The sequence below is a fragment of the Pan paniscus genome, chromosome 9, assembly GCF_029289425.2.
Source record: "Pan paniscus chromosome 9, NHGRI_mPanPan1-v2.0_pri, whole genome shotgun sequence".
NCBI lineage: Eukaryota > Metazoa > Chordata > Mammalia > Primates > Hominidae > Pan > Pan paniscus.
In genome coordinates, this window is record NC_073258.2 from 115,410,650 (window position 1) to 115,436,694 (window position 26,045).

The window sequence follows — 26,045 nt, forward strand, 5'->3', positions numbered from 1 at the left end:
CTGGGGAACTCTCTGCATTCACCACTCAATTCTGACTGTGGGTGCCCTTCTGCCCATTACATAAGATCATTATGTAATGGTAAAAGTGACAGTTCACCCAAAATACATAACAACCAATACATGTGTGTACATCTTATAGCAGAGCTACAAAATATTTGAAGAAAAGCATATATCAATAAAAAGAAAAGGAAAAATTCAGAATCATAGTCAACAACATTAACATTGTTCTTAGTAATTGATAAAATATGTAGAGAGAAAGTCAGTTTAGCAGGTTGAATGATGGCCCCCTAAAAATGTGTCTACCTGAAACCCCTGAATATGAGCTACAGTAGTCCTCTTAAATCTACTAAATATATATTCCAAGACCCCAGTGGATGCCTGAAACCGCAGATAGTACCAAACGCTATACAGTGTAAATGCTGTTTTTTTCTTGTACATAGATATCTATGATAAAGTTTAATTTATAAATTAGGCACAGTAAGACTGACAAAAATAACTAATATTAAAATAGAACAATTATAACAACATACTGTAATAAAAGTTATATAAATATGGCTTCTCTCTCTGTCTCTTTCTCTCTCTCAAAATATCTTATTGTACTATACTCACCTATTTTTGGACCATGGTTGACCATGGGTAACTAAAACCATGAATAAGGACGTGCCACTATATTTAGAAAAACACTCTTTGATGATGTAAATAAGTGAAAGGGCTCAAGATGAGATCATCCTGGATTAAGGGGGATCCTAAATCCAGTCACAACTGTCCTTTTAAGAGAAGAAAAGGGGAAAACACACACAGAGGGGAAGATTACATAAAAATGGAGGCAGAGATTGAAATAAGCTGTCTACAAGCCAAGGAACACCAAGGATTACTGGAAACCACCAGGAGTTAGGAGACATGTATGGAATATATTCTTTTGCAAAGCGTCTATAAGGAACCAACCCTGTTGACACCTTGATCTCTGACTTCTGGCCTCCAGAACTATGAGTGAATAAATTTATGTTCTTTTAAGTCACTAAATTTGTGATGCTTTGTGATGTCAGCCCCATGAAACTAATAGAGTCAGCAAAAATGTAGAAGAAGTAGAGAACACAACCCTTCAACTAAATCTGATTGACATTCATAAAACACTTCCTCCAACAGCAGTGGAATATACATTCCTTCCCAGTGCACATGAAACATGTACCACATTGTGCTCTGTTGTTTGCATTGTTGATATAGAAAATGATAATATGGTTTTTAAAAAGAAAAGTCAAGTGAGGGGATAGCAAAAGGAAAAACTCTAAAATTGAATCATGAAATAGTATGTATTGATTGTATCTAGTTAATTTTTAAGTCAGTGACTCCTAAAGAAAACCATCTGCTGGCAGCAGAGGAAGTCATACTACGTGGAAACCAATTCTGAAGATTCCATAACTGAAAGCCAGTTAGTATCGATTTTTGATATTTAATTTATCACACTGAAAGATGTAAAATAAGCCATAATAATTAATATTGAAAAGCAAGCCCTATTGTTTGCTGATGATATTTTCTTTTCCCTTTCAATATTTCAGTTCTCGTTCAACTTGGAAAACCATATTATCCTGAACCAAGGGAACATCTTCAAAAAATATTCACACTCTGAAACACCACTGTGTCCAGCAGTTTCACCAAAAGAGACTGAACTTAGAATAAAGGACATTATGGAGAAACTAGACCAGCAGATCCCACCCAGACCTTTCACCCATGTGAATACCACCACAAGTGCCACACACAGCACAGCCACCATCCTCAACCCTCAAGATACGTACTGCAGGGGGGATCAGCTGGACATCCTTCTGGAGGTGAGGGACCACTTGGGATGCAGGAAGCAATATGGTGGGGATTTCCTGAGGGCCAGGATGTACTCCCCAGCACTAATGGCAGGTGCTTCGGGAAAGGTGACTGACTTCAACAACGGCACCTACCTGGTCAGCTTCACTCTGTTCTGGGAGGGCCAGGTCTCCCTGTCTCTGCTGCTCATCCACCCCAGTGAAGGGGTATCAGCTCTCTGGAGGGCAAGGAACCAAGGATGTGATAGGATCATCTTCATTGGCCTGTTTGCCAACAGAAGCTCCAATGTCTTCACTGAATGTGGCCTGACCCTAAACACAAATGCTGAACTGTGCCAGTACATGGATGACAGAGACCAAGAAGCCTTCTATTGTGTGAGGCCTCAACATATGCCCTGTGAGGCCTTGACCCACGTGACCACTAGGACAAGAAATATTTCCTATCTTAGCAAGGAAGAATGGAGGCTTTTCCACAGGTAAAGGCTTTCAAATACAATAACAGATAAAAAGAGGTATCCGACCAAACTCTGCCTGGTAGTTTTGCCTAATCAAACTTTTGTATCATGTCAATTATGTTGACTAAATTATAATTAGGTCCTTAGAGTCAGTTCAGCTTGGAGTGTGTTCACAGGGATCCATACAAGTCACCCCTAGAACTATTTGCTGACAGGAGTATAACCAGTGAAGCACTTAATATAGACCTATAGTTCTCCATGGTTTGCAATACTTCCAGGTTCAGTAATTTTTTATAGACTAGTATTTTCTATAATGTGTTCCAGGGAATACTAATCCTATAGAGTATTAATAGATGCTGTACAATAAAAAAGTGGTGAATGATATCATTGTTCAGTTGAGCTTTACCCCTTACATCCAGTGAATCATCAAGCTCTATACATTATACATCCCAACTATCTCCTGAACCCAGCCATTTCTGTCTACCACCATTGCCTCTATCCTTGTATAACCTGCCATCATACCTCAGATCATTGCAACAATCCCCAGAGCTGATTTCTCTGCCCTCAGTCCTGTTTCTTCCAATCTATTCTCCACACTGCACCTAGACTAATGTTTTTGAAATGCATTTATGTCTTTTACTATTTCCTCCTTAAAAGCTTTAAGATGACCCCACGGCTCTAAAGGTGAAATTTAAACTCTTTAATATGTTTACAAGGACTTTCCTCCCTTGGCAGCCTCTTGTCTCACCTTTATGCTGCCTTGCCCTCTGTCCGTCAATGGAACTCCTTTTATTTAACAAATGGACCATGTCCTCTCACCTCTGGCATTTCACAAGCTTTGGTTTACACATCATTTCCTCTAGGAAACTTTCCATCTCCCTGACTGAAGTTCTAGTCCTGTATTTTTCCTTAGCATTTTGTTCTTCCCCAACATAATTCTTATTACATTATTAATTTTCCAATTTATTTTTAATATCCTCTGTTAAGTTGTAAGCTCTGCAGAGCATTAAGTGTTAACTACTTTTCACCATTCATTCATTTTTTTTTTTTTTTTGAGACCGAGTCTTGCTCTGTCACCCAGGCTGGAGTGCAGTGGTGCGATCTCAGCTCGCTGCAACCTCCGCCTCCTGGGTACAAGAAATTCTGCTGCCTCAGCCTCCTGAGTAGCTGGGACCACAGGCACCTGCCACCACCCCTGGCTAATTTTTGTATCTTTAGTAGAGACAGGGTTTTACCATGTGGGCCAGGCTGGTCTTGAACTCCCCAGCTCAGGTGATCCACCCACTTCAGCCTCCCAAAATGCTGGAATTATAGGCATGAGCCATCACGCCCAGCCCATTCTTTCAATTTATAAGTAGTCAGCGCCTTCTGTATTCCAGACACAGCACTAGGTGTTAGGAATTAACATTCTAGTGGGATAGAAGGACAAAAAGTAAATAAACAGATTTGTCTTTTACTATTTCCTCCTTAAAAGCTTTAAGATGACCCCACAGCTCTAAGGGTGAAATTTAAACTCTTTTAATATTAAAACTCTTTAACATGAAGGTCAAAGAGTGACAGTTTCAAACGTGATGGTTGATGCTATTTTGAAACGGTGTCAGGTAAGGCTTGTCTTGAGCAGCAACCTGAGTTAAGTGAGGGAGTAAGTCATGTGAATTTTCGGGAAACAGCATTCTCAAGAGAAGGAATGGGACCTGAGGCAAGAGCATGTTGGAATGTTCTAGGAACCATGGTGGGGGTGGAGTGCAGAAAGGCTGGAACGCAGGAAGTGAGGGAGAGAGAAGATGAGATAGGTAGGCAGGGCCTTAGAAGTCATCTATGTCTGTCAGGAAGCCATTCAGGGCCAGTATTTTGTCTCACAGGCCCAGCACAATGCCTGACACTGAGAAAGTTCTGAATAACTATTTGTTGAATAAAAAAAAATAAGTAAAATAATACAATCTGGAGAAATAATTAAAGTTAAGTTGGTTTCTTTGCAGCAGGACTTCTCAGAAACTTTAATATGTATCCCTTCAAGCAAGAATAGAGCATACAGCATTTCCCAAATTTATTTGGCCACAGACCACTTATTTTATGGATCATTTAAAGAGACTTTGGTTCCCCAGTTTGGGAGCTGCTGCCATAGAAAGGCTTTAGTTTTCTGATATGTCTTCAGAGGGCAAATTTCCAGCATAGCACAATATCCTGGAAATTCAAGTTCAAATCCAATTTAAGCATTATGATGACACAGAGAGCTGGGCACAACTGACCCTACATCACTACAGGCTCTCCCTTTCACCCCTACGTCACCTTCACTTCTTTACATTTTCCTGATCAAGGTATGGAAAAATCTCTTTATCCCCTATGGCTCAGCTAAAAGAAGCTGGGATTTTAAAAATAAATTTTTATGAAGCAAAGGAAAAATAATCATGGAGACATAAAGGTCTTCCTGTCTTGAAGGTCTCAGAATTCTGTCTTAAGTCTAAGGGTGGACTTAAGATTCTATACTCTATATGTTTTATATGTGCCTGATTCTGTATTCCCTGTTAGCTACAACTGGATCCCTCTTGAGGTGGTCCTCATTGAAGCCTGGGTTGAAGGTACCATCCTTGCACAGTTGCTGGCTGTGTCTCAGGAAATCCAAAGTCCCTAGTCTGGCAGACTGGCACATACTTTGGGTCCTAATCAGGCTTCTCAAGAGGGCTGTGCTCATGACAGTAATCATGATAGTAAGCTGCTTTATTTCCAAATAGACATAAGTCCTTCCCAGATCCCCTGCTCTATTCAAGCTATGAAGTTTTTTTCCCCTACTGCATGGAAATAGAGATTTCAGTCTCCCTACAGGTGATGTAGTGCATATGCAAGGAACAGCTGATTACACATCCAAGAAGTCTCACGGACCATTCTATTGCTAAGCTCTAGGGCCCCTTCCTAGACCCAAGCCCAATTCTTTGACATCTTTCCTTCTCACGAATACAGGGACTAAGCCAGTTTCTGTTTCATTTGTAACATAGTACCGTTAACCCTTGAACAACCCAGATTTGAACTGCACAAATCCACTTATATTCAAAGCATTTTCAATCAAATGTGGATCAAAAATATAATATTCACAGGATGCAAAACCTACATCTATGGAGAGCTGACTTTTCACATACTTGGGTTCCGTGGGGCTGAATGCAGGACTTGAGCATATGCTGATTTTTGTAGATGTGGTGGGGGTCCTGGAACCAATCTCCCACATATACTGAGGGATGACTGTAAATATATTTCCCCACTTGGGTTCTCTCCCTCACCCTTGGCTGAAGAATCAGAAATGTTACTTCCTAGGACATTTATTTCCTTAAATTAAAAAAGTCTTTTTCTTTTTAAGAGTTTTGTGGATAATCATGATAAAAACATAAATGAGGAGTTACCATAGGAGAAGACATCACATAGGTAACACAGTTGTTCACTATTCTGTTAGTTTCTATTATGGTCTAATTAATTATAGACCCCTTTTTAAAATTTAATGCACATACACAATTACAAAAACAGGAGACATTAAAATGAATTCCTTTATAACATTAATACATGGTTTTAATCCTAATTTTAATGTAGCATCAAATTTTTCTTTGGTAACCAAATTTACAAGGTAGCCGGGTCTCAATTTCTTTTGTTATCCTCAGCCTTACCTGAGAAAGGTATGGGAGAATAGAGGTTTGGTCAGATTAAATTTCTTAAAGACAAATCTTACTCTTGTGCCAAAAATAGGTCTGATGGGATCCTCAGTAATAATAATTGCAATGATTTGTTGAGCACCTACTATATGCCAACCTTTATGTTAGATGCCTACTTTGTATTATACAATTTATCCTCAGTAAAATACTCTGGAGTGACTATTATTATGCTCATTTTGAAGATGAGAAAATTTAGGCATATTAAATAGGTTGGCCAAAGTCACATATCCAGTTGAATTGCAGAGTCAGAACGGGATTCCCAGTCGATCTTATTCTAAAGTCAATGGGCCATAGTGCTGTCTCTCATGACTCCACCACTCCATGCAGCCATCACACCCAGCCACCCTGACCTGTCTTCAGTCCTCTGGCCTTCTTGATGAAGGGGATATTATCCTCACTTGACCCAAAAACTCATTTCCTGAGATTCAGACAATTCTTCTCAATCTTAGAAAGGGCTTTCTCTATCCCTCTTGAAGATGTCTGTGGCTCTGGCTCTGAAAGGGCCTACCTTCCCCTAGATGGATTTCATTCTGATAGAGTGAATTCAATTTGGCTGGACATAGTCACCATAGTCATTGGGACTGATACCTTGAGACGAAGCTCACTGTGCTGGGCACTCGAAATATTATACTGAATAATATTGACTTGATTCCTATCTGAGGGAGATAACAGACTATGAAAAATAGACTCCTGGGAACTCAAGAAGGTGAAGAGTAGATGAAGATGAAGCTGGCAATGTAGACACTCATAGGAGATTTTTATACCAGTTAGGGAGCTTTTTCTGTAGGTTGAGGACAGAAAGTCATGGGAACGTTTTACATAGGGGAATAAAACAGGTAGCATAGGGTTTGTATTTAGGTGGGATAAACCAAAAGGGCAGAAAGATAGTATTATAATAATTTAGGACAGGGTTCTCAAAGTAATGTCCCTAGACCATTGGCTTTGGGTTAGCCCAAGAGCTTGTTATTATAGAAATCCAAATTCTTGAGAATTTACCCCATAACTGTTGAATCAGAAATTCTGGGTGTGAGGCTCAGCAATTGGAGTTGTAATAAAGTACTGCAGGTAATTCTGATGCACGCTCAAGTTTGAGAAGCACTAGCCTTGGAAAGCGTGATGAGGGCCTGAATTACTACAGGTGGAAAATGTGGAGAGGGTAGTTTGTGGTAGAGAGCCATTTAGAAGGGAAAATTAAAATAAGGATAGATAGATAGATAGATAGATAGATAGATAGATAGATAGATAGATGATAGATAGACAGACAGATAGATAGATAGATGTTAGATAGATTTGATGGATTGCATATGGAGGGTGAGTGACTTTCTCTGGATCTCTAGATTCCCTGCCATTAGGAGAGGAACAGCTTTCCAGAATCCTGACCCATTTACTTCCCCAGGATATCTTAAATATATCAAAATAAGGGGGGGAAAGGCATTTGGAGAAGAGAGGTTTAATCCATCTAAACCAGTGATTCCTACTTTATTATCCGGGCAGATAGTAAGCTAATTTATTTTCCCATTTCTTGCAGGTCCAACATAGGAGTTGAAATGATGAAGAACTTTACTCCCATTGAGGTCATACCATGCAACAGTAAGTCTGGAGTGTTGTTGTCTGCCATGATCACAATTTATCCACGGAAAGGACATGCTTACTTAGAGATATTTATTCCACATTAATGATTTGATCTCTCATTTCCTGGGACAAATTACATCAACCACCTTGGGTTTTAGAGAAGGGATTTTATTCTTGGAAATTATTTTCATATCGATTTAAACCAATTTTCATCCCAAGTCAGATATAAAAGGCTAGGGAAACCATTAACTTCAGTGGCACTGCCTCAAAATGTACAGGCTATTTGTATTTAAATTTGAGATTTATTCCTCCAGAGCCAATGATCAGGTGCTGGTGCTATGTGAAAAATGTCTCAGATGAGCTGCACAGATTCAGAGTTAGGACATTTCTTTGGTGGTTTCTAATTTCTCATTTAGCCAAGCCATATTACTTGAAGTTCTATGAACTAGAAATTTCTGTGAATTTTTTCTCAGTTTAATCATATGAACTTTAGTGGTCAACACAAAACCATTTCACTCATAGAAGTGATGATTCTGCTACACGGGAAATGAAGTGAATTTCAAAATTAAAGTAAAGCAAAGGACTTCCATTATAACAATCAACGGGGTGTACCATTACTCATCACCCCTTTTTCATGCATTTAGCAAGTGTTTACTGAGGTCCTACTGTACAAAGAAATTTGCTAAACCCTGTGGAGAACATAAATACAAATAAATCATGAACCCAGATGTAAAGCTCACAATCTATGAAGAAGACAGATCCCTTCCCTGCTAGGGCAACTATCATTCACACCCAACTTTTACACTGAAGAAAGTTCTTAGATTCTTGAGGCAATTTGAATGTTCGTAACACCTCTTTTATTTCCCTCTTGCCTGGACAGTAATTTCTAGTAAAGTCAGGCAGTTTCTTGGAAGATAGTACCAGACTGTAATTTTTGGAGCCACTTACAAATCTGATGTTATTCAATACGAACAAATGTAAGTTCCTCAATGTGTACCCCATATCCCAACAATGCAGGTAGATGACAAAGAAGATGTGCATTTTAAGTGGTGAATATAGAAGTGGCCTCAGAAACTTACCTGGGGGAAAACTCAATAGGAGTCAGTAAATACAGTTTAGGCTATTTTAATAGAGGAGTGTTCAGAACAGGGAGGTCATGATCCTACTTTTTTCTGTGTCAGATCACACTGAGAATATTACATTCAGTTCTAGACATGACAATTAAGATTTAAGGATTTTTAAAAAAGTATTAGCCAGAGAAGATGATTCTGGGACACACAAAATAAACAATGTGAGACACTCATTTCATAAACACATTCAAGCTTCTTTTCCTGGATAAGTAGTTTGAGGAAGATGAGATTTACAATTCAGCGAGGCCAATGTCATTGGTGTAATATTTGGCAGGGCCACTGTGCCCTGCTATTTCACGGCCACACATTTCCTCCTGACTCTGGCTGGCTGTTCCACAGCAGCGTGGCTCTGGGGACAAGGTGGAGCCCAGGGACACATTGCAAATGCACAAAAGTCAACAGATCCCCACTCCAAGAAAAACTATTCAAGAAAAGCTATTTAATTCACCCTTTTAACATGATCTTATTAAATAAATATTTGTGGAAGAGAGGAGGGCAAAATAGAGCTGAAGAGAAAGGGGGAGGAAAAAGAGGAAAAGGAAGGCAAAAATGAGAAACATTTTTCCAAAATAATTTGTGGTAATAAAAATTACTTAATCTGGAAATTTGTATTGCCAGAGAGCGAGAACATAAAAAAGAACTGCCAGATTGGAATGAAGACTCCTTTCCCCAGTGGTTATACTTTGAAAAAAATGTGGATTACAGCATTTTGTAAACAGATCAAGTTCATTGAAACAAAAAATATAAATGACTGCTTGGAAAGAAAACTTATTTATCTCATGGGAGATTCAACACTGCGTCAGTGGATTTACTACTTACAAAAAGCTGTGAAAAGTATGTATTTAATTTATATTTTGAAATTCTATTTGACTTTTGAGGGTTTTGAAATAATAATTAGAATTATTTGCTTTTCTTTTCTAATATGTATTTTATTTTATTTTTTTTAATTTGCCTAACTTTTGGCTTTGGGCTTTTAATAAAAAGTTAAATTTTATCTTTTCATTCACAAATGTTAATATTTTTCTTCCTCTTCATGTATTCTCATAACAAGTTCAATATTTTGTTAAGATTGTAATGCATCTGGTAAAATTATCCACCTTACATAGGCAATAGTGCTTAGTTAGAAGTGATCTTGGTTACAATTTTACACATGTTGTGTGCAGTTTAAAGTTATATCATTTTCCTTTTGTTAAAATATTTATTGATTTGTCTTTCATCAGCCCTAAAATATTTTGATCATCATGGAGCTGGGATCTTTAAAACACATGTTCTTCTGGATGTTGAAAGACATATTTTGATTCAGTGGAAAAAACATGGTCATCCATTTGTTACCAAAAAGTTATTCTCAGTGAAAGATGAAAACTATATCCCACGGGAAATTGACCGGGTAGCAGGAGACAAAAACACAGCCATTGTCATTACCCTTGGCCAACACTTCAGACCCTTTCCCATCAACATTTTCATCCGTAGGGCCATCAATATTCAAAAGGCCATTGAACGTCTATTCTTGCGAAGCCCGGAGACCAAGGTGATACTTAAAACTGAAAACACCAGAGAGATACAAGAAAATGCAGAGATGTTCAGTGACTTTCATGGCTATATTCAGAATCTTATCATAAGAGATATTTTTGTGGATCTTAATGTGGGTATTATTGATGCCTGGGACATGACGATTGCATATTGCACCAACAATGCCCATCCACCGGATTATGTGATTCAAAATCAGATTGGCATGTTCTTAAACTACATTTGTTAGAGGAAAAATACAAAAATAGCACTAGCCACTTTCTATAGATGATCTCACATATACAGCGAAGATAGTTTAATGCAATCCAAGTTTTGAGGAAACTAAATTTGAAAAAGTTTTATTAAAGTTAAATATATGTAACATAACATTTACCATTTAAGCCATTTTATTATTTTATTTTATTTTTGAGATAGAGTTTTGCTCCTGTTGCCCAGACTGGAGTGCAATGATGTGATCTTGGGTTACTGCAACCTCCACCTCCAAGGTTCAAGTGATTCTCTTGCCTCAGCCTCCCAAGTAGCTGGGATTACAGGTGCCCACCACCATGCCCAGCTGATTTTTGTATTTTTTAGTAGAGATGGGGTTTCACTATCTGGTTGGCCAGGCTGGTCTCGAACTCCTGACCTTAGGTGATCTGCCCACCTCGGCCTCCCAAAGTGCTGGGATTACAGGCGTGAGCCACCATGCCTTATTATTTTATTTTATTTTTTGAGACAGTCTCACTCTGTCACCAAGATTGGAGTGCAGTGGCATGATCTCAGCTCATTGCAACCTCTGCCTCCCGGGTTCAAGCGATTCTCCTGACTCAGCCTCCCACGTAGCTGGGATCACCAGCGTGCAGCACCACACCCGGCTATAAACCATTTTTAAGTGTACAATTCAGTGATATTAAGTAATTTACAATGTTGTGAAACCCTCATCATGATCCATCTCTGGCACATTTTTAACATTCCAAAAAGAAACTTGGTACCTATTAAACAATAACTCCCCATTCGCTCCTGTCCTTGGCCCATGGCAACCGCCATTGTATTTTCTGTCCTTCTGAATTTGACTATTTTAGGTAGCTCATATAAGTGGCAACATGCAGCATTTGTCCTTTTCTGTCTGGCGTATTTCACTTAGCATATGTCTTTAAGGTTCATCCACATTGTAGCATTTGTCCGAATTTTCCTTCATTTTTAAGACTGAATAATATTCCGTTGTAAGTATGTACTACATTTTGTTTATCCATTCATTTGTTGATCGACATTTGGGTTGTTTCCCCTTTTGGCTACTGTAAATAGTGCTTCTAGGAAGAGAAAACCAAATTTAAAGGCATGTCTCCAGTGCTGAGCATGATGATTGAATAGCAAATCATCATCACCCATAATCTGAAGACATGTGCAGCCCAGAAATGCATAGATTAAATGATTCAAGTTTAGAGAAAACGTGATGTATACAGGAAAACTTAGTGGGATCATAATAGCAGTCTTCTTGCTTAGGAAAATTATTTGGAACTTAGTAACCAGTTGTTCTCTAGATTCCAGTAAGAATCATGGATCATACTTCAAAACCCACAGGCTCATTGAGAGAAAACAACTTAGTATTATGTTAACGTACAGACCCCAAAACCCTGATTCTTGGATATCCTAAAATATGATTTGGGATCCCCTCCAGAGGGCCTCAAATGACAAATTTTGTCTCTAAATCTTCCTCTTATTAGAAAGATATACACCCTTTCTATTAATATACTCTAGGTCTCAAGAGTGGGAATATTGTTATTAAGGATACTTCCCCTCTTAGGACTGTGTTTCTTAGTTAGAGGAAGTGAAGTTATAATGCTGTAACATCAGTACAAAGTTTGGGTCATCAGGAGGTGGAGGTTGCAGTGAGCCAAGATTGCGCCACCACACTCCAGCCTGGGTGACAGAGCGAGACTCCATCTCAAAAAAAAAAGAAAAGAAAAGAAAAGAAAAGCCTAGGTCATAAGTCTGGGTCATACACTTTAGCACTAGACTTCTCTAAATAGGGAACTCATGTTAGAAATTTCTTCCTTGTATCAAGCTACTTATTGGTTCTAATTCCTCCTTTAGGATACTTTGAAAGTAAATTTAATTATTCTTCCAACCATTGCAATGTTAATTGCTTAAATGAGTTATCGTTTTCCCATGAAGACCATCTCAAATTCCTTCAACCTGGTTCTGACCTGATAGTTTCTAGTTTTCTTACCTTCTCTTCACATGCACTGAAGTTTGTCTATATCACTCTACAACTCACTCTACAATGTGCCTTCTCCTTCATCTCTCACCTCAACAAATTGAATGTTTTAATTTAAATGTGATCAATTAGCCCCTATAAAAGAGGGTCTATTATTTCTCTTGTTCTAGAATTGCACTGTACAACACAGTAGCCATTAGTTGCATAGGGCTATTTAAATTTAAATTAAATTAAGTAAAAAATTAGTTCCTCAGTTGCACTATTCACATTTCAAGTGTTCAATAGCCACATGGAGCTAGTGGTACTATACAGATAGCACAACATGTGCTTGCATTCTTCTCTAGAAAGTATTTTTTAATGTTTTGTCATTGTAATTGGTTGCATTTTTAAAAGCAAATTCCATAATGCATTATCATTTTTCGTGGTGAGTAAAAAACAAAAAAAATCACCAAATGTTGGTAAGTGTCAAGTCTCTGACTTTTAAGCCATTTACTTCTTGTTTATTTTTTAAAGAAATTCTGGTATCTAAATATTTCATAATGTTTTGGCTTAAGGTGATAGCTTCAGGTTATTGCAGATAATGACTATATTGCTAATATACAAGACTTGAGCAAGCCATTTGAAGTCATAGAAATGTTCTCTATTGCTATTATCAAACCTCTTTCAAAAACCCATTTATGCACAATGGAATAAAACAAAACTAGAAATCAATATCAGAGGCTGGGTGTGGTGGCTAGCGCCTGTAATTCCAGCACTTTGGGAGCCAAGGTGGGCGGATCATGAGGTCAGGAGTTTAAGACCAGCTTGGCCAACATGGTGAAACCCTGTCTCTACTAATAATACAAAATAGCTGGGCGTGGGGGCACATGCCTGTAGTCCCAGCTACTCGGGAGGCTGAGGCAGGAGAATCGCTTGAACCCGGGAGGCGGAGGTTGCAGTGAGCCAAGATCATGTCATTTCACTCCAGCCTGGGTGACAGAGCGAGACTCTGTCTCAAAAAACAAAAAAGAAAAAAAAAAGAAATCGATAGCCGAAAGAAAATAGGAAAATCCATAAATATTTAGAAATTAAACATTGCACTATTAAACAGCCTATGGGTCAAAGAAGAACAAACGAGGGATTTAGGAAATACCTGGAGACAAGTGAAAACAAAAATACAACACACTAAAACTTATGGGATGCAGTAAAAGTGGCAATAACAGGGAAGTTCATAGCAATAAATGCTTACATGAAAAAAGAAAAATGTTTGCAAATCAACAGCCTAACTCTGCCCTTCAAGGAACTAGAAAAAGAAGAACAAACCAAGCCCAAAGTCAGCAGAAGGAAGGGAATAATAAAGATTAAACAGAGATAAAGGAAATAAAGTAAAGCATAAACCATAGAAAAGATCAAAAAAACTAAGAGTTGGTTTTTCAAAAAGATCAAAAATTTAACAAATTCATAGCTAGACTAAGAAAAATAGAGAAGACTCAAATAGCTAAAATTATAAGTGGGCAATGAGACATTAAAATGGATGTCACAGAAATAAAAATGATTTCGAGAGACTACTATGAACAATTGTATGCTAACAAATTGTATAACCTAGAAGAAACTGATAAATTCATAGAAACATACAACCTACGAAGACTGAATCATAAAGAAATAAGAAATTTGAACAGACCTATAACTGAGAGGACATTGAAACAGTAATCAAAAACCTTTCGGTAATAACAACAACAATAAAAAGCCTAGGCCCAGATGGCTTCAGTGGAGAATTCTACTAAACATTTAAAGAAGAATTAACACCAATCCTCAAACTCTCCCAAAGAATAAGAGGAAGGAATGCCCCAAACTCATTCTATGAGGCAAGTATTACCCTGACACCAAGACAAAGACAAGAAAAGAAAACTACAGGCCGATATCCCTGATAAGCATAGATGCAAAAACCCTAAAAAGAAGGAATACTAGTAAACCAAATTCAATAGCTCATGAAAAGCATCATATACCATGACCAAATGGCAATTATACCTGGAATACAAGGATGGCTCAACATATGAAAATCAGTCAATATAATGTGCCACATTAACAAAATAAGGAACAAAAACTACATGATCATCTCAATTGATGCAGAAAAAGCATTTGACAAAATTTAACATCCTTTCATGATAAAAACATTCAATAAACTATGAATAGAGGGAAACTATCTCAACACAATAAAAGCCATATACGAAAAGCCCACAGTTAATACCATATGCAACTAGGAACAACTGTTTTTCCTCTATGATCAGGAACAAAGCAAAGATGCCCATCCTTACCACTACTATTCAACATAGTACTGAAATTTCCAGCCAGAGCAATTAAGACAAAACAAAACAAAAAAATTTTGTTATATATAGCATATAACAAAAAAAAGATAAGACACACAATTGGAAAAGCAGAAGTAAATTATCTCTGTTCACAGATGACATGATCTTATATTTAGAAAATCTTAAAGATTCTGTACAGAACCTGTTAGAACTAGGAAATGGATTCAGCAAAGTTTCAGCACACAAAACCAACACTCAAAAATCAGTTGCATTTCTATACCAATGACCAATTCAAAAAGGAAATTAAGAAAACAATCCCATTTCTTATAGCACCAAAAAGGATAAAATAGCTAGCAATAGACTTAATCAAGGAGATGAAAGACCAAAAAGTATAAAACATTGCTGAAAGAAATAGAATACAAATAAATGGAAAGATATCCCATGCTTGTGGATTGAAAGACCTAATCTTGTTTAAATATCATACTATCCAAAGCAATCTACAGCTCCAGTGCAATCTCTGTCAAAACCCAGTGGCATTTTTTGTAGAATTAGAAAATCATAAAATTCATGTGGAATCTCAAGGGATGTTGAGTAGCCTAAATAATATTGAAAGAGAAGAACAAAGTTGTAGGCCTCACACTCCTTGATTTTAAAACATACTTCAAAGCAACAATAATTAAGATGGTGTGGTACTGATATAAAGATAGCTATGTAGACCAATGGAACAGAACAAAAAGCCCAGAAATAAACCCGGGCATATCTGGCTACATGATTTTCAGGAAGTGTGCCACAACTACACGGTAGGGAAAAAAAGAACAGTCCCTTTAACAAATAGTATTGGGAAAACTGAATATTGACATGCAAAAGAATGAAGCTGGACTCTTACTTTATAGCATATACAAAAATTAACTCAAAATGGATTAAAGACCTAAATGTATCACTTCTCGGCCTTTTGGCTAAGATCAAGTGAAGTCCTAAATGTAAGATCCAAAACTATTAAACTTCTAGAAGAAAATAGAAGGGAAAAGATTTAGGCAGTAATTTCTTGGCTATGACACCAAATGCAAGGCAACAAAAAAAAAAAACAAAACAAACAAATGGGACTACATCAAACTTAAAAACTTCTGCATAGCCATATAAAACAATCAACAGAATGAAAAGGCAACCAACAGTATGGGAAGAAATAATTGCAAACATTATATCTGATAAGGTATTAATACCCAGAATATGTAAAAAAAACAAATAGATTTAAAAATTGGCAAAGAAGTTGAATAGATATTTCTTCACAAAAGATATACAAGTGGCCAATAAACACATAAAAAGATGTTCAATATCACTAATCATTAGGGAACTGCAAATCAAAATTACAATGAGGTATCACTTCACATCCATCAGGATGGCCGCTATCAAAAGAACACAAAACAGCAAGTGTTTGTGAGGATGTGAAGAAGTTGGAACCTTTGTGCACTGTGAGTGGGAATGTAAAACAGTGCAACCATACATACTGAAAAACAGTACGGAGGTTCCTCACAAATTAAAAGTAGAATTGCCGTACAATCCAACAATCCCACTGTGGCTAGATATTCACAAAGCAAAGTGAATTATTTCCAAATAATTCAAGGAGATACTTGCACACCCATGTTCATCACAAGACTATTTCCAATAGCCAAGAGGTGAAGCAACTCAAATGTCCATCAACAGGTGAATAGATAATGAAAACATGGCATATACATACAGTGAAAAACCATGCAACCTTAGTAAAGGAAGGAAATCATGTCACATGCACACATGGATGAACCTTGAGGATATTATGCTAAGTGGAAGAAGCCAGTGACAAAAGGATAAATACTATAGGATTCCACTCCTATGATGTATTCATAGCAGGCAAAATCATAGAAACAGAAAGTAGAAAGGTGGTTATCAAGGGCTGGTAGGAGAGGGAGTTAGTGTTTAGTGGTATAGACTTTTAGTGTTGCCGGGTAAAAATGTTCTAGAGATCTGTTGCAACCATGTGAATATACTTAACACTACTGTACTGTACACTGAAAAAATGGTTAAGAGGATAAATTTAATGTTGTTTTGTTACCACAGTAGTAATTTTTAAAAACCCTCATGTATGTTCTTTGCCTTTCATGGCAAATAAACTTAAATGTGGAAATCAAGAGTATGTCATTTCTTTGTCCAACTTGCTGAAATGAAATACAATTGTCCCTCTATGTATGTGGGGAATTGGTTGCAGGACACCTATGTAGATGAAAATTCACTCATGCTCAAGCCCCGAACCTGAGTATATGAAAAGTTGGCCCTCTGTATACATGGGTTTAACATCCTGCAAATACTTATTTCAATATTTTGATCCACAATTTGATTGAAAATAAGTCAGATATAGGTGGACCAGTGCAGTTCAAACCCCTGTTGTTCAAGGGTTGACTGTTGTCTCAGTTGTTCAGTATCCATTAATGACTTGAATTCTCTATTTTCTTCGATACTGAATCAACGTTAGGAGGCATGTGATTAAAAACAGTTCTCTGTTAATAAAGGAGCAGGTGAGTTGGCATTCAAGTACAAGTCTTGCTGCACACATAGCTGCTGCTCTCATAGGAGTAATCCCAATGTTCTTTTCCAGTCTACACCATGGATCGCAAAATAATTTGTATAAATTCTTCCTGTACAGCATGAGTTTTCAATGACAACCAGATGCAAAAAGTCATCAAGTGCTTCAGGCTCTTATACATGCTGCACAGATGCCAGGAACGTATTCTTGCTCTGCATATAAATCATTTCCATCTACTATAAAGCAAAATGTGTTCTAGTACATACTTTTTCATTCACATTATGTGCTATTGACAGTATGTTTGCATAACAGTATCATTTGATATAGGAATTTTGCTGACTTACTTCTGATTTAGCATCAACTATATGTATCATTAGCTTGTGGTTGGCTTTATAAGCTTCTTGCCAGTGCTTTGTGTTGTACCTTTTTTCACTATCAGGAGTACAATGACAAATGATAACTTGGTAATTCTAGTCTTTTTTCTTTTTACTTTATTGACAAAACTCATCAAGTTGATACTGGAAACCGATATCTTGTTCTTGTTCATTCTTGTTCTGGAGAAAAGTAAATTGCCTTAGCAGAGAGGTGAGTGTGCTTTGCCTGACAATTATATAAAAGTCTTTGATGGCTTTAGTCCTCTATAGGCTAGGACTTTTATACAGGTGATAAAAATCTACCTCAAAGTAGCCTAAGGAGGAGTGGGAAGCACTGAATTAACTCAAAACTGAGAAGGCAGAAAAAGTGCAAAATAATTGAGGGATGTTGTATCCAGATATTTGAAGGATATGGCCAGGCCTCTGTATCTCCCATGCCACCTCTCGGCTCTGCAGTTTTCTGTTGGCTTCATTTTCAGGCAGGTTCTTTACACGTGGCAGCTGAAAGGTTGTATGATCCTTGTGATTTGTGACCTCACAGTAATAGAACACTTTCCTAGCACCTGTATATAGATAAAAATAATAGGGAAGGCTGGACGCAGTGGCTCACACCTATAATCCCAGCACTTTGGGAGGCCGAGGCAGGTGGATCATGAAGTCAGGAGTTCGAGACCAGCCTGGCCAATATGGTGAAACCCCGTGCCTACTAAAAATACAAAAATTAGCCGGGCGTGGTGGCACACGCCTGTAATCCCAGCTACTCGGGAGCCTGAGGCAGAAGAATTGCTTAACCCGGGAGACAGAGGTTGCAGTGAGCCGAGATCATGCCACTGCACTCCAGCCTGGGTGACAGAGAGAGACTCTGTGTCAATAAATAAATAAATAAATAAGGAAGACTCTGGTTGTCCCAGTTTGGATCACAATTCCATGCTGAAATCAATAACACTGGTTAAGGATAGATTATTTTGATTATCAAGCCTGTACAATATGCCCACTCCTGTGGACAGATTTTATTGCTAGAAGTGAAGGAAAGAATATACACATAAAATATTTTTCTTCTATTGCAGACACTACTTAAAGTTTCAACAAAAATAATACCCAAGAGGCAAATAGACTAATGATCCAATAAAATTCAGTTTTCAGAGATTCATGCTTATATTTCTTTTTAGCACATTTTGTTCTATGTAATTGCGCAAAATCAACACATTCACAGATAATTTGAAAAGAAGCTCTTCTCTTTATGTTTAAAAAGTTATTTTGAGTTGAAGTATTTCTGTTACTAATGTTTTCAACCTCTTTTACACTCAATAATTCACTCTTAAGCCTTTGATTAATTTATTTTATGATGAAGATATAAAATTACATAATAGAAACCAATAAATTGTAAACAAAAACCCATAGTAATGTAAAATAAATACATGTTTATGAAGACCAAAGTGCTCCAGGTTAACTGAATCTTAGTCAAGATTAACTGATCAGATAAACTTTATGATTCATGCACCATTTTTAAGAAAGCAATTTTTATGAAAAATATAGAGAAACTGTGGAAAAATCATAAACTACAATTTAAATTTATGAAGTATAAATAAACAAAATGTTTAAATGCTTTTCTTTGAGAACTACCAAAATAGCTTCTGAGCCCTTCATAGATGACCTCAGACCATACCCTGAGAACTGGCTCTTTTGCTTCTCAGAGCATTTTCAGAATCAGCTTTTCCACATGCCTGTGTACCACAACCACCTAAGTAGCTGTTTAAAAACCTGCATTTCCACATCTAGCTTCTAACCGATCAAACCAGACTTTTCTTGGGTGATGCCCAGGAATCTGTATGTTTAGTCTTTTAATGTAATTATAATACATCTATGTTGGCACCTGGCAATACGACCAATTTAGGAACCACAACCTAAAGTATCCTCTTTCCAGTCTATTTCCCCACTGTCAAACAACTTACACATGCCCATTCATCCTGTCCATGTACCCCCTCGGTTTTCATTTAAACCTATCACCTGGCTGGGTTTTTACCAATGGTGCCGTTGGAAGAACAGGGAAGCAGCTACCAAGATAGGAAACTCATAATCTTTATGGAAGTTTCATCAGCAGCCTGATTACCTGGCAGCTTCTTTCTCCCTTCACCTACTCTGGATCCAAAGAAACTAGGTCTTTCTGCCTCTTCTGCATGTCAGGAAAAAAGGGATTCTGATGCTCCATGGAGATCACTCCATTTTCTGCACATTAATTACCTCAGGAAGAGGGGAGGAGGGATGAGGCATGAAATAAAAATGCTCGGGAATATAGGTGGGTATGTTTCCTGTATCCTCCCTTACTCATCTCTGTCTTAATTATCTGGATCTCAGAGATATTTACATGTCCTTCTGGCATGGTGGGACCTGGGCAGAGAAATTATTCTGTGCCAGTTTTCAAATATTTGGTCAGTGTATATGGAGAGGGCAATATGAAGACTGTGTGGTAGTACAGCAGAGAAAGCTCAGTGATGCCCCTAACATCTTGAGCAATCTAGTTGTGACCTCAACGTTGCACATTCCACTAAGCCAAATAAAAGCTCTGTGATTAGGAGACCTGCCCTACTCAGAAGGCAGTTTGGTACCAGTCCATTGCCACTTGATTATGTTTCTTAAGGGGTAGGCAGGTGCTGTTTTAATGTTCCATACTCTAAGCAGTTTATCAATTTTTTTTCCAATGACAAAGAACACTGTCTCTGAGAACAATTGTAATGAGTAGTTTCTGTCTTTCTATATATTTGGTGCTAGTTTATAGCAGGGGTCAGCAAACTAACAGCTGCCAGCCAAATCCAGCCTGCAGCCTGTGAGCTAAGAATAATTTTTTAAAAATCTTTTTAAAGATTTGTAAAAATAAAACAAAGATTAATATGTGGCCTGTAATGCCTAAATTATTTACTATCTGACCCTTTGCAGGAAAATTTGCTGATCCCTGAGTTAGAGGACTTTTAGACTGACGTACCTGGTTACTAACTGGCTGACCCTCTTAATTTAACTCTTCTTGGCTCCACCATGAAGACCAGCTAAGAGTAATTTCTGACCTAGTTCTAATATCTGCCTTCCAGTTTACCAGATCCCAGTGGTGTGCAGATAAACAGTGGTGTGCAGAACCAGCTCTCTGGATGTAAAAGTCCTGATTTGAAGCATCTGCCAGTTTTTGTTGTGTAAATACTCCCTTCCATGGCTGATTTTAAGCTACCAAAATGATGTCCCTGAACATGGAAATGGGAATAGATGCACACAGTCAGATCTTGCTAGATGATACAAGTCGTCTCCAGCACACCATAGCCAGATCCCAAGTGTTTCAAAGTATCTGACATGGTGGAAAGAACACCATCTGCAACTGGTTAAATATTCCTAAATTCAAACCCAGTCTTCACCACTTAATGAACTGCATAATCTTCAATAAGTCATTTAACTTCCATGAGTGTGTTTTTACATTTGTGAACCTAAGATAATGCCACATACCTTTCAGGTAGAAGAGTTTGGGAATAGTGAGAGCAGGTACTGGTGAATACACTACACAGTTCCTGGTACACATCTTCCCACTTCCCCCCACTGGGAGGAGGTTTCTCATTCCCTCCTCCCTCATCTTCTCGACAGCTCTCTATGTAAACCACAACTGGATGTGAGCCCAGTAAATCTTCCTTCTAGGTCTGTTGGGGGAGAGTGAGGGTTACCAGAAGTGTTTGGGCCCTAGGAAAAGTTTGAGGTCTGAGAGAGTTGGCTGAGGCCTGCTACTAAGCAGGACAAACTTGGAAGAATAAATTAGATAGCATGTCCTGAGCATGTCTATCAAGGGAGAATGTCCGTTTGATTCCATTTTAAGGGCTGAGTTCTGCTGTTATTTTTCTCTGTGTCTACAATGCTGGGCTCAATTGTGTAGTCTATAGAGCAACTCAATATATAATTGCTGAATGAATGAATGAATAATAAATATCAGCAATAAATTAATACAATCATGATCATCCCAGCGATTAGGAAACTGAGCTCTGAATAGCCTGGATTCAAATCCCAACCTGGTTCCTTACTATCAGATCTGTATCTTTGGACAAGTTATTTAACTTCTCTGTACTTTGGTTTCATAACTTGTAAAATGAATGCTATTAGCAATTATCTCATAGAGTGGAGTTAAAGTACTTAGTAAAATAAGCCTGGAGCATTGCAGGTACCCAATAATATAAGCTATTATTATCATTACCATCAAAGTCAACATTAACAACAAAACACGCATTGAAATCTACTATACATCATGCTCTTAGTTGAATCTATTAATCCAATCATCACTTCAAGGAGAGAAAACATGCAACAATATGACTACCACTCTAATGTGTCACAATGCCTAATTTTAATAAACCAAATTCATTGCAACTAAATATTTACATTCTTTTGATCTCTCATGCTCATCAAACTAAAGGGGCAAAGGCTACAATAATTGTGGGATAAAAGCTGAGGTTCTCTTACACTTGAGGGGTCTGAAAAGAAACTCCAGGGGGCTCCCAGTGGTCAAATATGGGACAATTTGAGCACCAAAAAGGAAAGAATGACTGTAAATGTTTAAAAACACATTGAATTATACTTGATGTGTGTATGTTTGAGGCAGAGAGAGGGAGGAGACCTTATTTATCATCATTGGAGGTAGCTAGTGTAGACATATTGCTATGGATGTTGGTGTCTCCCTAAAATTCATATGGTGAAACTGAACCCCCAAAGTAATGGTATTGAGAAATGGGGCTCGCTCTGCTCTCTCCTTGCAAAGAGTTAATCATTTCTGTTTTAGTCCATCACAAACTTAAGTCTGTACTCCTCCTTAATGATTATACTAACATTAAAAGAAATCCACTGAGTCATCATTGGGAAGGATGAGGAATTTAGAACACTTCCAGCTTCTCTCCTCCACTGTAAGATCTGTTCCTTGTATTATTAGTTTCAGTTCTTCTGTTGTTTTTTATTAGTTTCAATTATATCCTCAAACCTCTATTTCATGTTAGATGTCGTGTAGTCAGTATATCTTTACTGCCAACATGTGAGATAAATAATAATGCCCCTCCACTACTTCCTCCTTCCTTTTACCTCCCTCCCAATCCAAACCCAGGAAATGACAGAAATAATATGTTTAAAGAACAAATTAATAACCATTCTAGGAAACAAGAGAAAGTAACAACACCAGATGAGAAATATGAGCAATCTGAAAGTCAGAAAACAGTGTTTGTCCTGGGGGATATGAGGAGGCAGCAGCCTAATGTGGCAGAGGACTGGGTGCCACAGGCTCAGGAGGGCAGGGGAGCTGCTTGGTTGTGCCTTGGCTTCTCTTCACATTGTCCTTGGTGGATGTTTGCCCGTTCTGTTGTCATTGTGCACACCTGATATGAATCAGAGGTGACCATTAGATCCATTGAATGCATATGGGCAGAGAAAGAGTTTATAACAGTCACAGACTTTGCTTCTCCAGGCCTAATGGACAATCTGCAGAAGCAGCTGTTGCCAGCCTCATGCGCTCACCTGGACCTGCTTCTAGAGGCAGTGGTGATGAGGGTCAGGCCACAGGGCATGCGGCTCCTCTGAAGCAGTTTCCTGGTCGTGTTCAGAGGCTGGGAGCCTTGAGAGGTGAGTGGGCCGTGAGCTGGTATGGTACTTTGGTTAGTGTACAGGGCCCCTGAAGACCCTGTCCTGATTCTCCTCCATCAGCCTTTCTTAGACCTACTGCCTCCTAACACTTGCTTGGTTCCCATTATCATGCTGTCGTGCTTCTTTCAAACCCAGCTCAAGTGCCTGGACATTTATCCTTCAGTCTGCAGCTGAACATGCACAGTGTTTGCTGCACTGGCTGGGGCACAGTTGGGGTTGTCTCTGACCTCTGCAATGATCAAGTCTTGGTTCTTTTCTCACCTATCGGCAGCATTTAATGATTTAATGCTATCTCCTCCTTGAAACCATTTCACTTGTTTCTAGGGAGGCTGCTTCTGTAGTGTTCTGTTTTTAAGAACCCCTTCAAGAAAATAAAGTCAGAGCAGTGCAAGTAGAATGAATGGTTTCTTATGAATATATTCACCAGTTGGCATGGAGGGCCCTGAGCCATTGGATCTGAGCAGCACCCTACGTATTAACAGAGGGGCGACTCAGCTAGGGGAAGACCCACTACAGGGGAGAGAGTCTCACCTGAGTCCAGCCCCAGCCTTCTGAATCCCTTGATGTATCTGAAGGCCTGCTTCTCCATAAAGCAAGTGTTTCCTCTGAAGTTAACAACAAACATTTTGCTGTTTCTGCTCTTCCTATGTGTCAGGGTAGCACAGGCCACATGTTCAGGTTCATACCTTAGAAAGCTTCTGGGTCAAAAGCTGCAGTGTCCAATTCAGTAGCCCCTTGCCATGTGTGGCTGCTAAACACTTGAAATGTAGCTGGTGCAAATGTAGGTATGCTCTAAGTGTAAAGTGATCACCAGATTTCAAAGCAAAAAAAACCAGAATATAAAATATCTCATTAATAATCTTTATGTTGATGATGTGTTGAAATGATTATAGGTTGAATATATTAAGTTAAAATATGTTATCAAAATTAATTTATTTCCTTATACTTTTAAAATAGGTTTACTGGGAAATTTCAAATTACTTGTCTGGGTTACATTTCTATTTTTAATGCATTCAGGTCCAGGCACAGTTGAGCTCATGATTTTGTACTGAGGTCACTCTCAGAGATGGTTTAGGAGGATCTGATAAAGAGCTTCTTCTTCTCTAGAGAGCAGTTACCCCTTTTTTCCCTTAGGTGATGAACAGAAGAGACATCTTGACCCAGATGAACTTGATGAGATAGATCCCATTGTTAAATTGGTTACCCTTACTCAAGCACCTGCCTGCAGTCCTAGCCTATAGGAAATCCCCTGCTCCTGCCCCCACATACACCTTTTCCTTTCCCCCAGGAGTTCTCTCACCTTCAGCAGGATGTTAAGATATCCCCTCTGAGGACCATCCTGGGGGTTGCGGGTTGTGAGTGTACTGAGGTCTGATTGACGGTGATTAGTGTTCATGTGGGATCACCTGGTTTGGCTTATTCAGGTTTTCTTTCTTCAGGTTTTTTTTTTTTTGTAAATATTCAAATCAGACTCTGCTGTTCTGTGTGCCTCAGGGAGCAATACATGATCCTTCAGAGCGGGACCATAATGGAATGACAAGGAGCATACTTTAGTGATTGAGCAAACCACAAAACCTGTCTCTGCCTGATCATCCATGTTGGTGGGCTTGTAACTATATGGATACAACCTGCTGCTGTTTCTTGTCAGGACTATGCCCCATTTCTGGATCCTCTCTGTTAGAGAAAGGGAGCCTGAGCGCACCTGCATTAAAATTAAAAGAGTCAGAGGAGGTGAGGTGAATAAAGGCATGTGGAGGATTAGCTGACAAGAGATCAGAGAGAATGGAAAATACAGAGGAAAGAGATGGTGATGATTTTAATAGCTTTGGGGAATTGACTCTGGGTCAGGCACTGCGCCCAGTGTTTTAGTATTGATATTATTTTATTTGCTTCTCATACTAATCCCCGAGGCAGGTAGTAAAATTATCCCATTTTATAGATGAAAAAACTGGAAGAGATAGAGGATAAATAATCTGTCAAAATCATAACAATGGCCAGTGGCAGGAGGAGGATTTGAGCATGGGTCTCAGTCTGGAGCACGTGTCTTTAGTTACTGTACTCTACTGCCCATAGATAGAAATAGAACAGGGGAATGTAAGTGGAAAAGAGAAAGGCACATCAAAAGGAAAAAGCAAGTAGAAAAAGAGTAAAACAAGGGTGCACTAGAAATGTGAGTTGTGATGTTTGACTTGAAAGAGATGAGTTTAAAAAGAGGAGGCAGTAAAAAGGAAACTGGAAAGAAAATGGAGTCTCAAACTTTTCTTCATACATCTAGAAGATTCTTATTCTCACATTTACCAGAAAATCCCTATTTGATATTGTTTGACTCTGTGTCCCCACCCATATCTCATCTCGAATTGTAATCCCCACATATCAAGGGAGGGACCTGATGGGAGGTGATTAGATCATGGGAGCAGTTTCCCCCATGCTGTTCTCATGATAGTGAGGAAGTTCTCATGAGATCTAATGGTTTTATAAGCATCTGGCATTTCCCCTTTTTACTCTCTCTTGGCTGACACCACGTAATACATGCCTGCTTCCCCTTCCACCATGACAGTAAGTATCCTGAGGTCTTCCCAGCCATGTGGAACTGTGAATCAATTAAACCTCTTTTTTTTCAAAATAAATTACCCAGTCTCAGGGAAGTTATTTATAGCAACGTGAAAATGAACTAATACACTATTTACATTTAATTTCCTTATATAGTTTAGGGAGCTCTGTTTTTGTTACATGTGTACATGGTGACAAAATGTGGGCAGAGACAAAACGTAACTTTGAAGTTAACTCCAAGCCAAG

At 38.4% G+C, this 26,045-nt stretch overlaps 1 protein-coding gene across 3 annotated transcripts in view; it reads left to right on the top strand.

Annotated features, from left to right (window-relative positions):
• Positions 1–16,827, top strand: part of NXPE2 (neurexophilin and PC-esterase domain family member 2) — a 222,418-nt gene extending 205,591 nt beyond the window's left edge. For all 3 annotated transcript variants that reach the window (XM_063608269.1, XM_063608267.1, XM_063608268.1), the window contains 4 exons: positions 1,557–2,290; positions 7,493–7,554; positions 9,285–9,500; positions 9,887–16,827. In XM_063608269.1, coding sequence (XP_063464339.1) covers positions 1,686–2,290; positions 7,493–7,554; positions 9,285–9,500; positions 9,887–10,422 — 1,419 coding nt within the window. In that variant the 5' untranslated portion in view covers positions 1,557–1,685 and the 3' untranslated portion in view covers positions 10,423–16,827. The remainder of the gene's footprint in view (positions 1–1,556; positions 2,291–7,492; positions 7,555–9,284; positions 9,501–9,886) is intronic.
• The last annotated feature ends 9,218 nt before the right edge of the window (positions 16,828–26,045 follow it).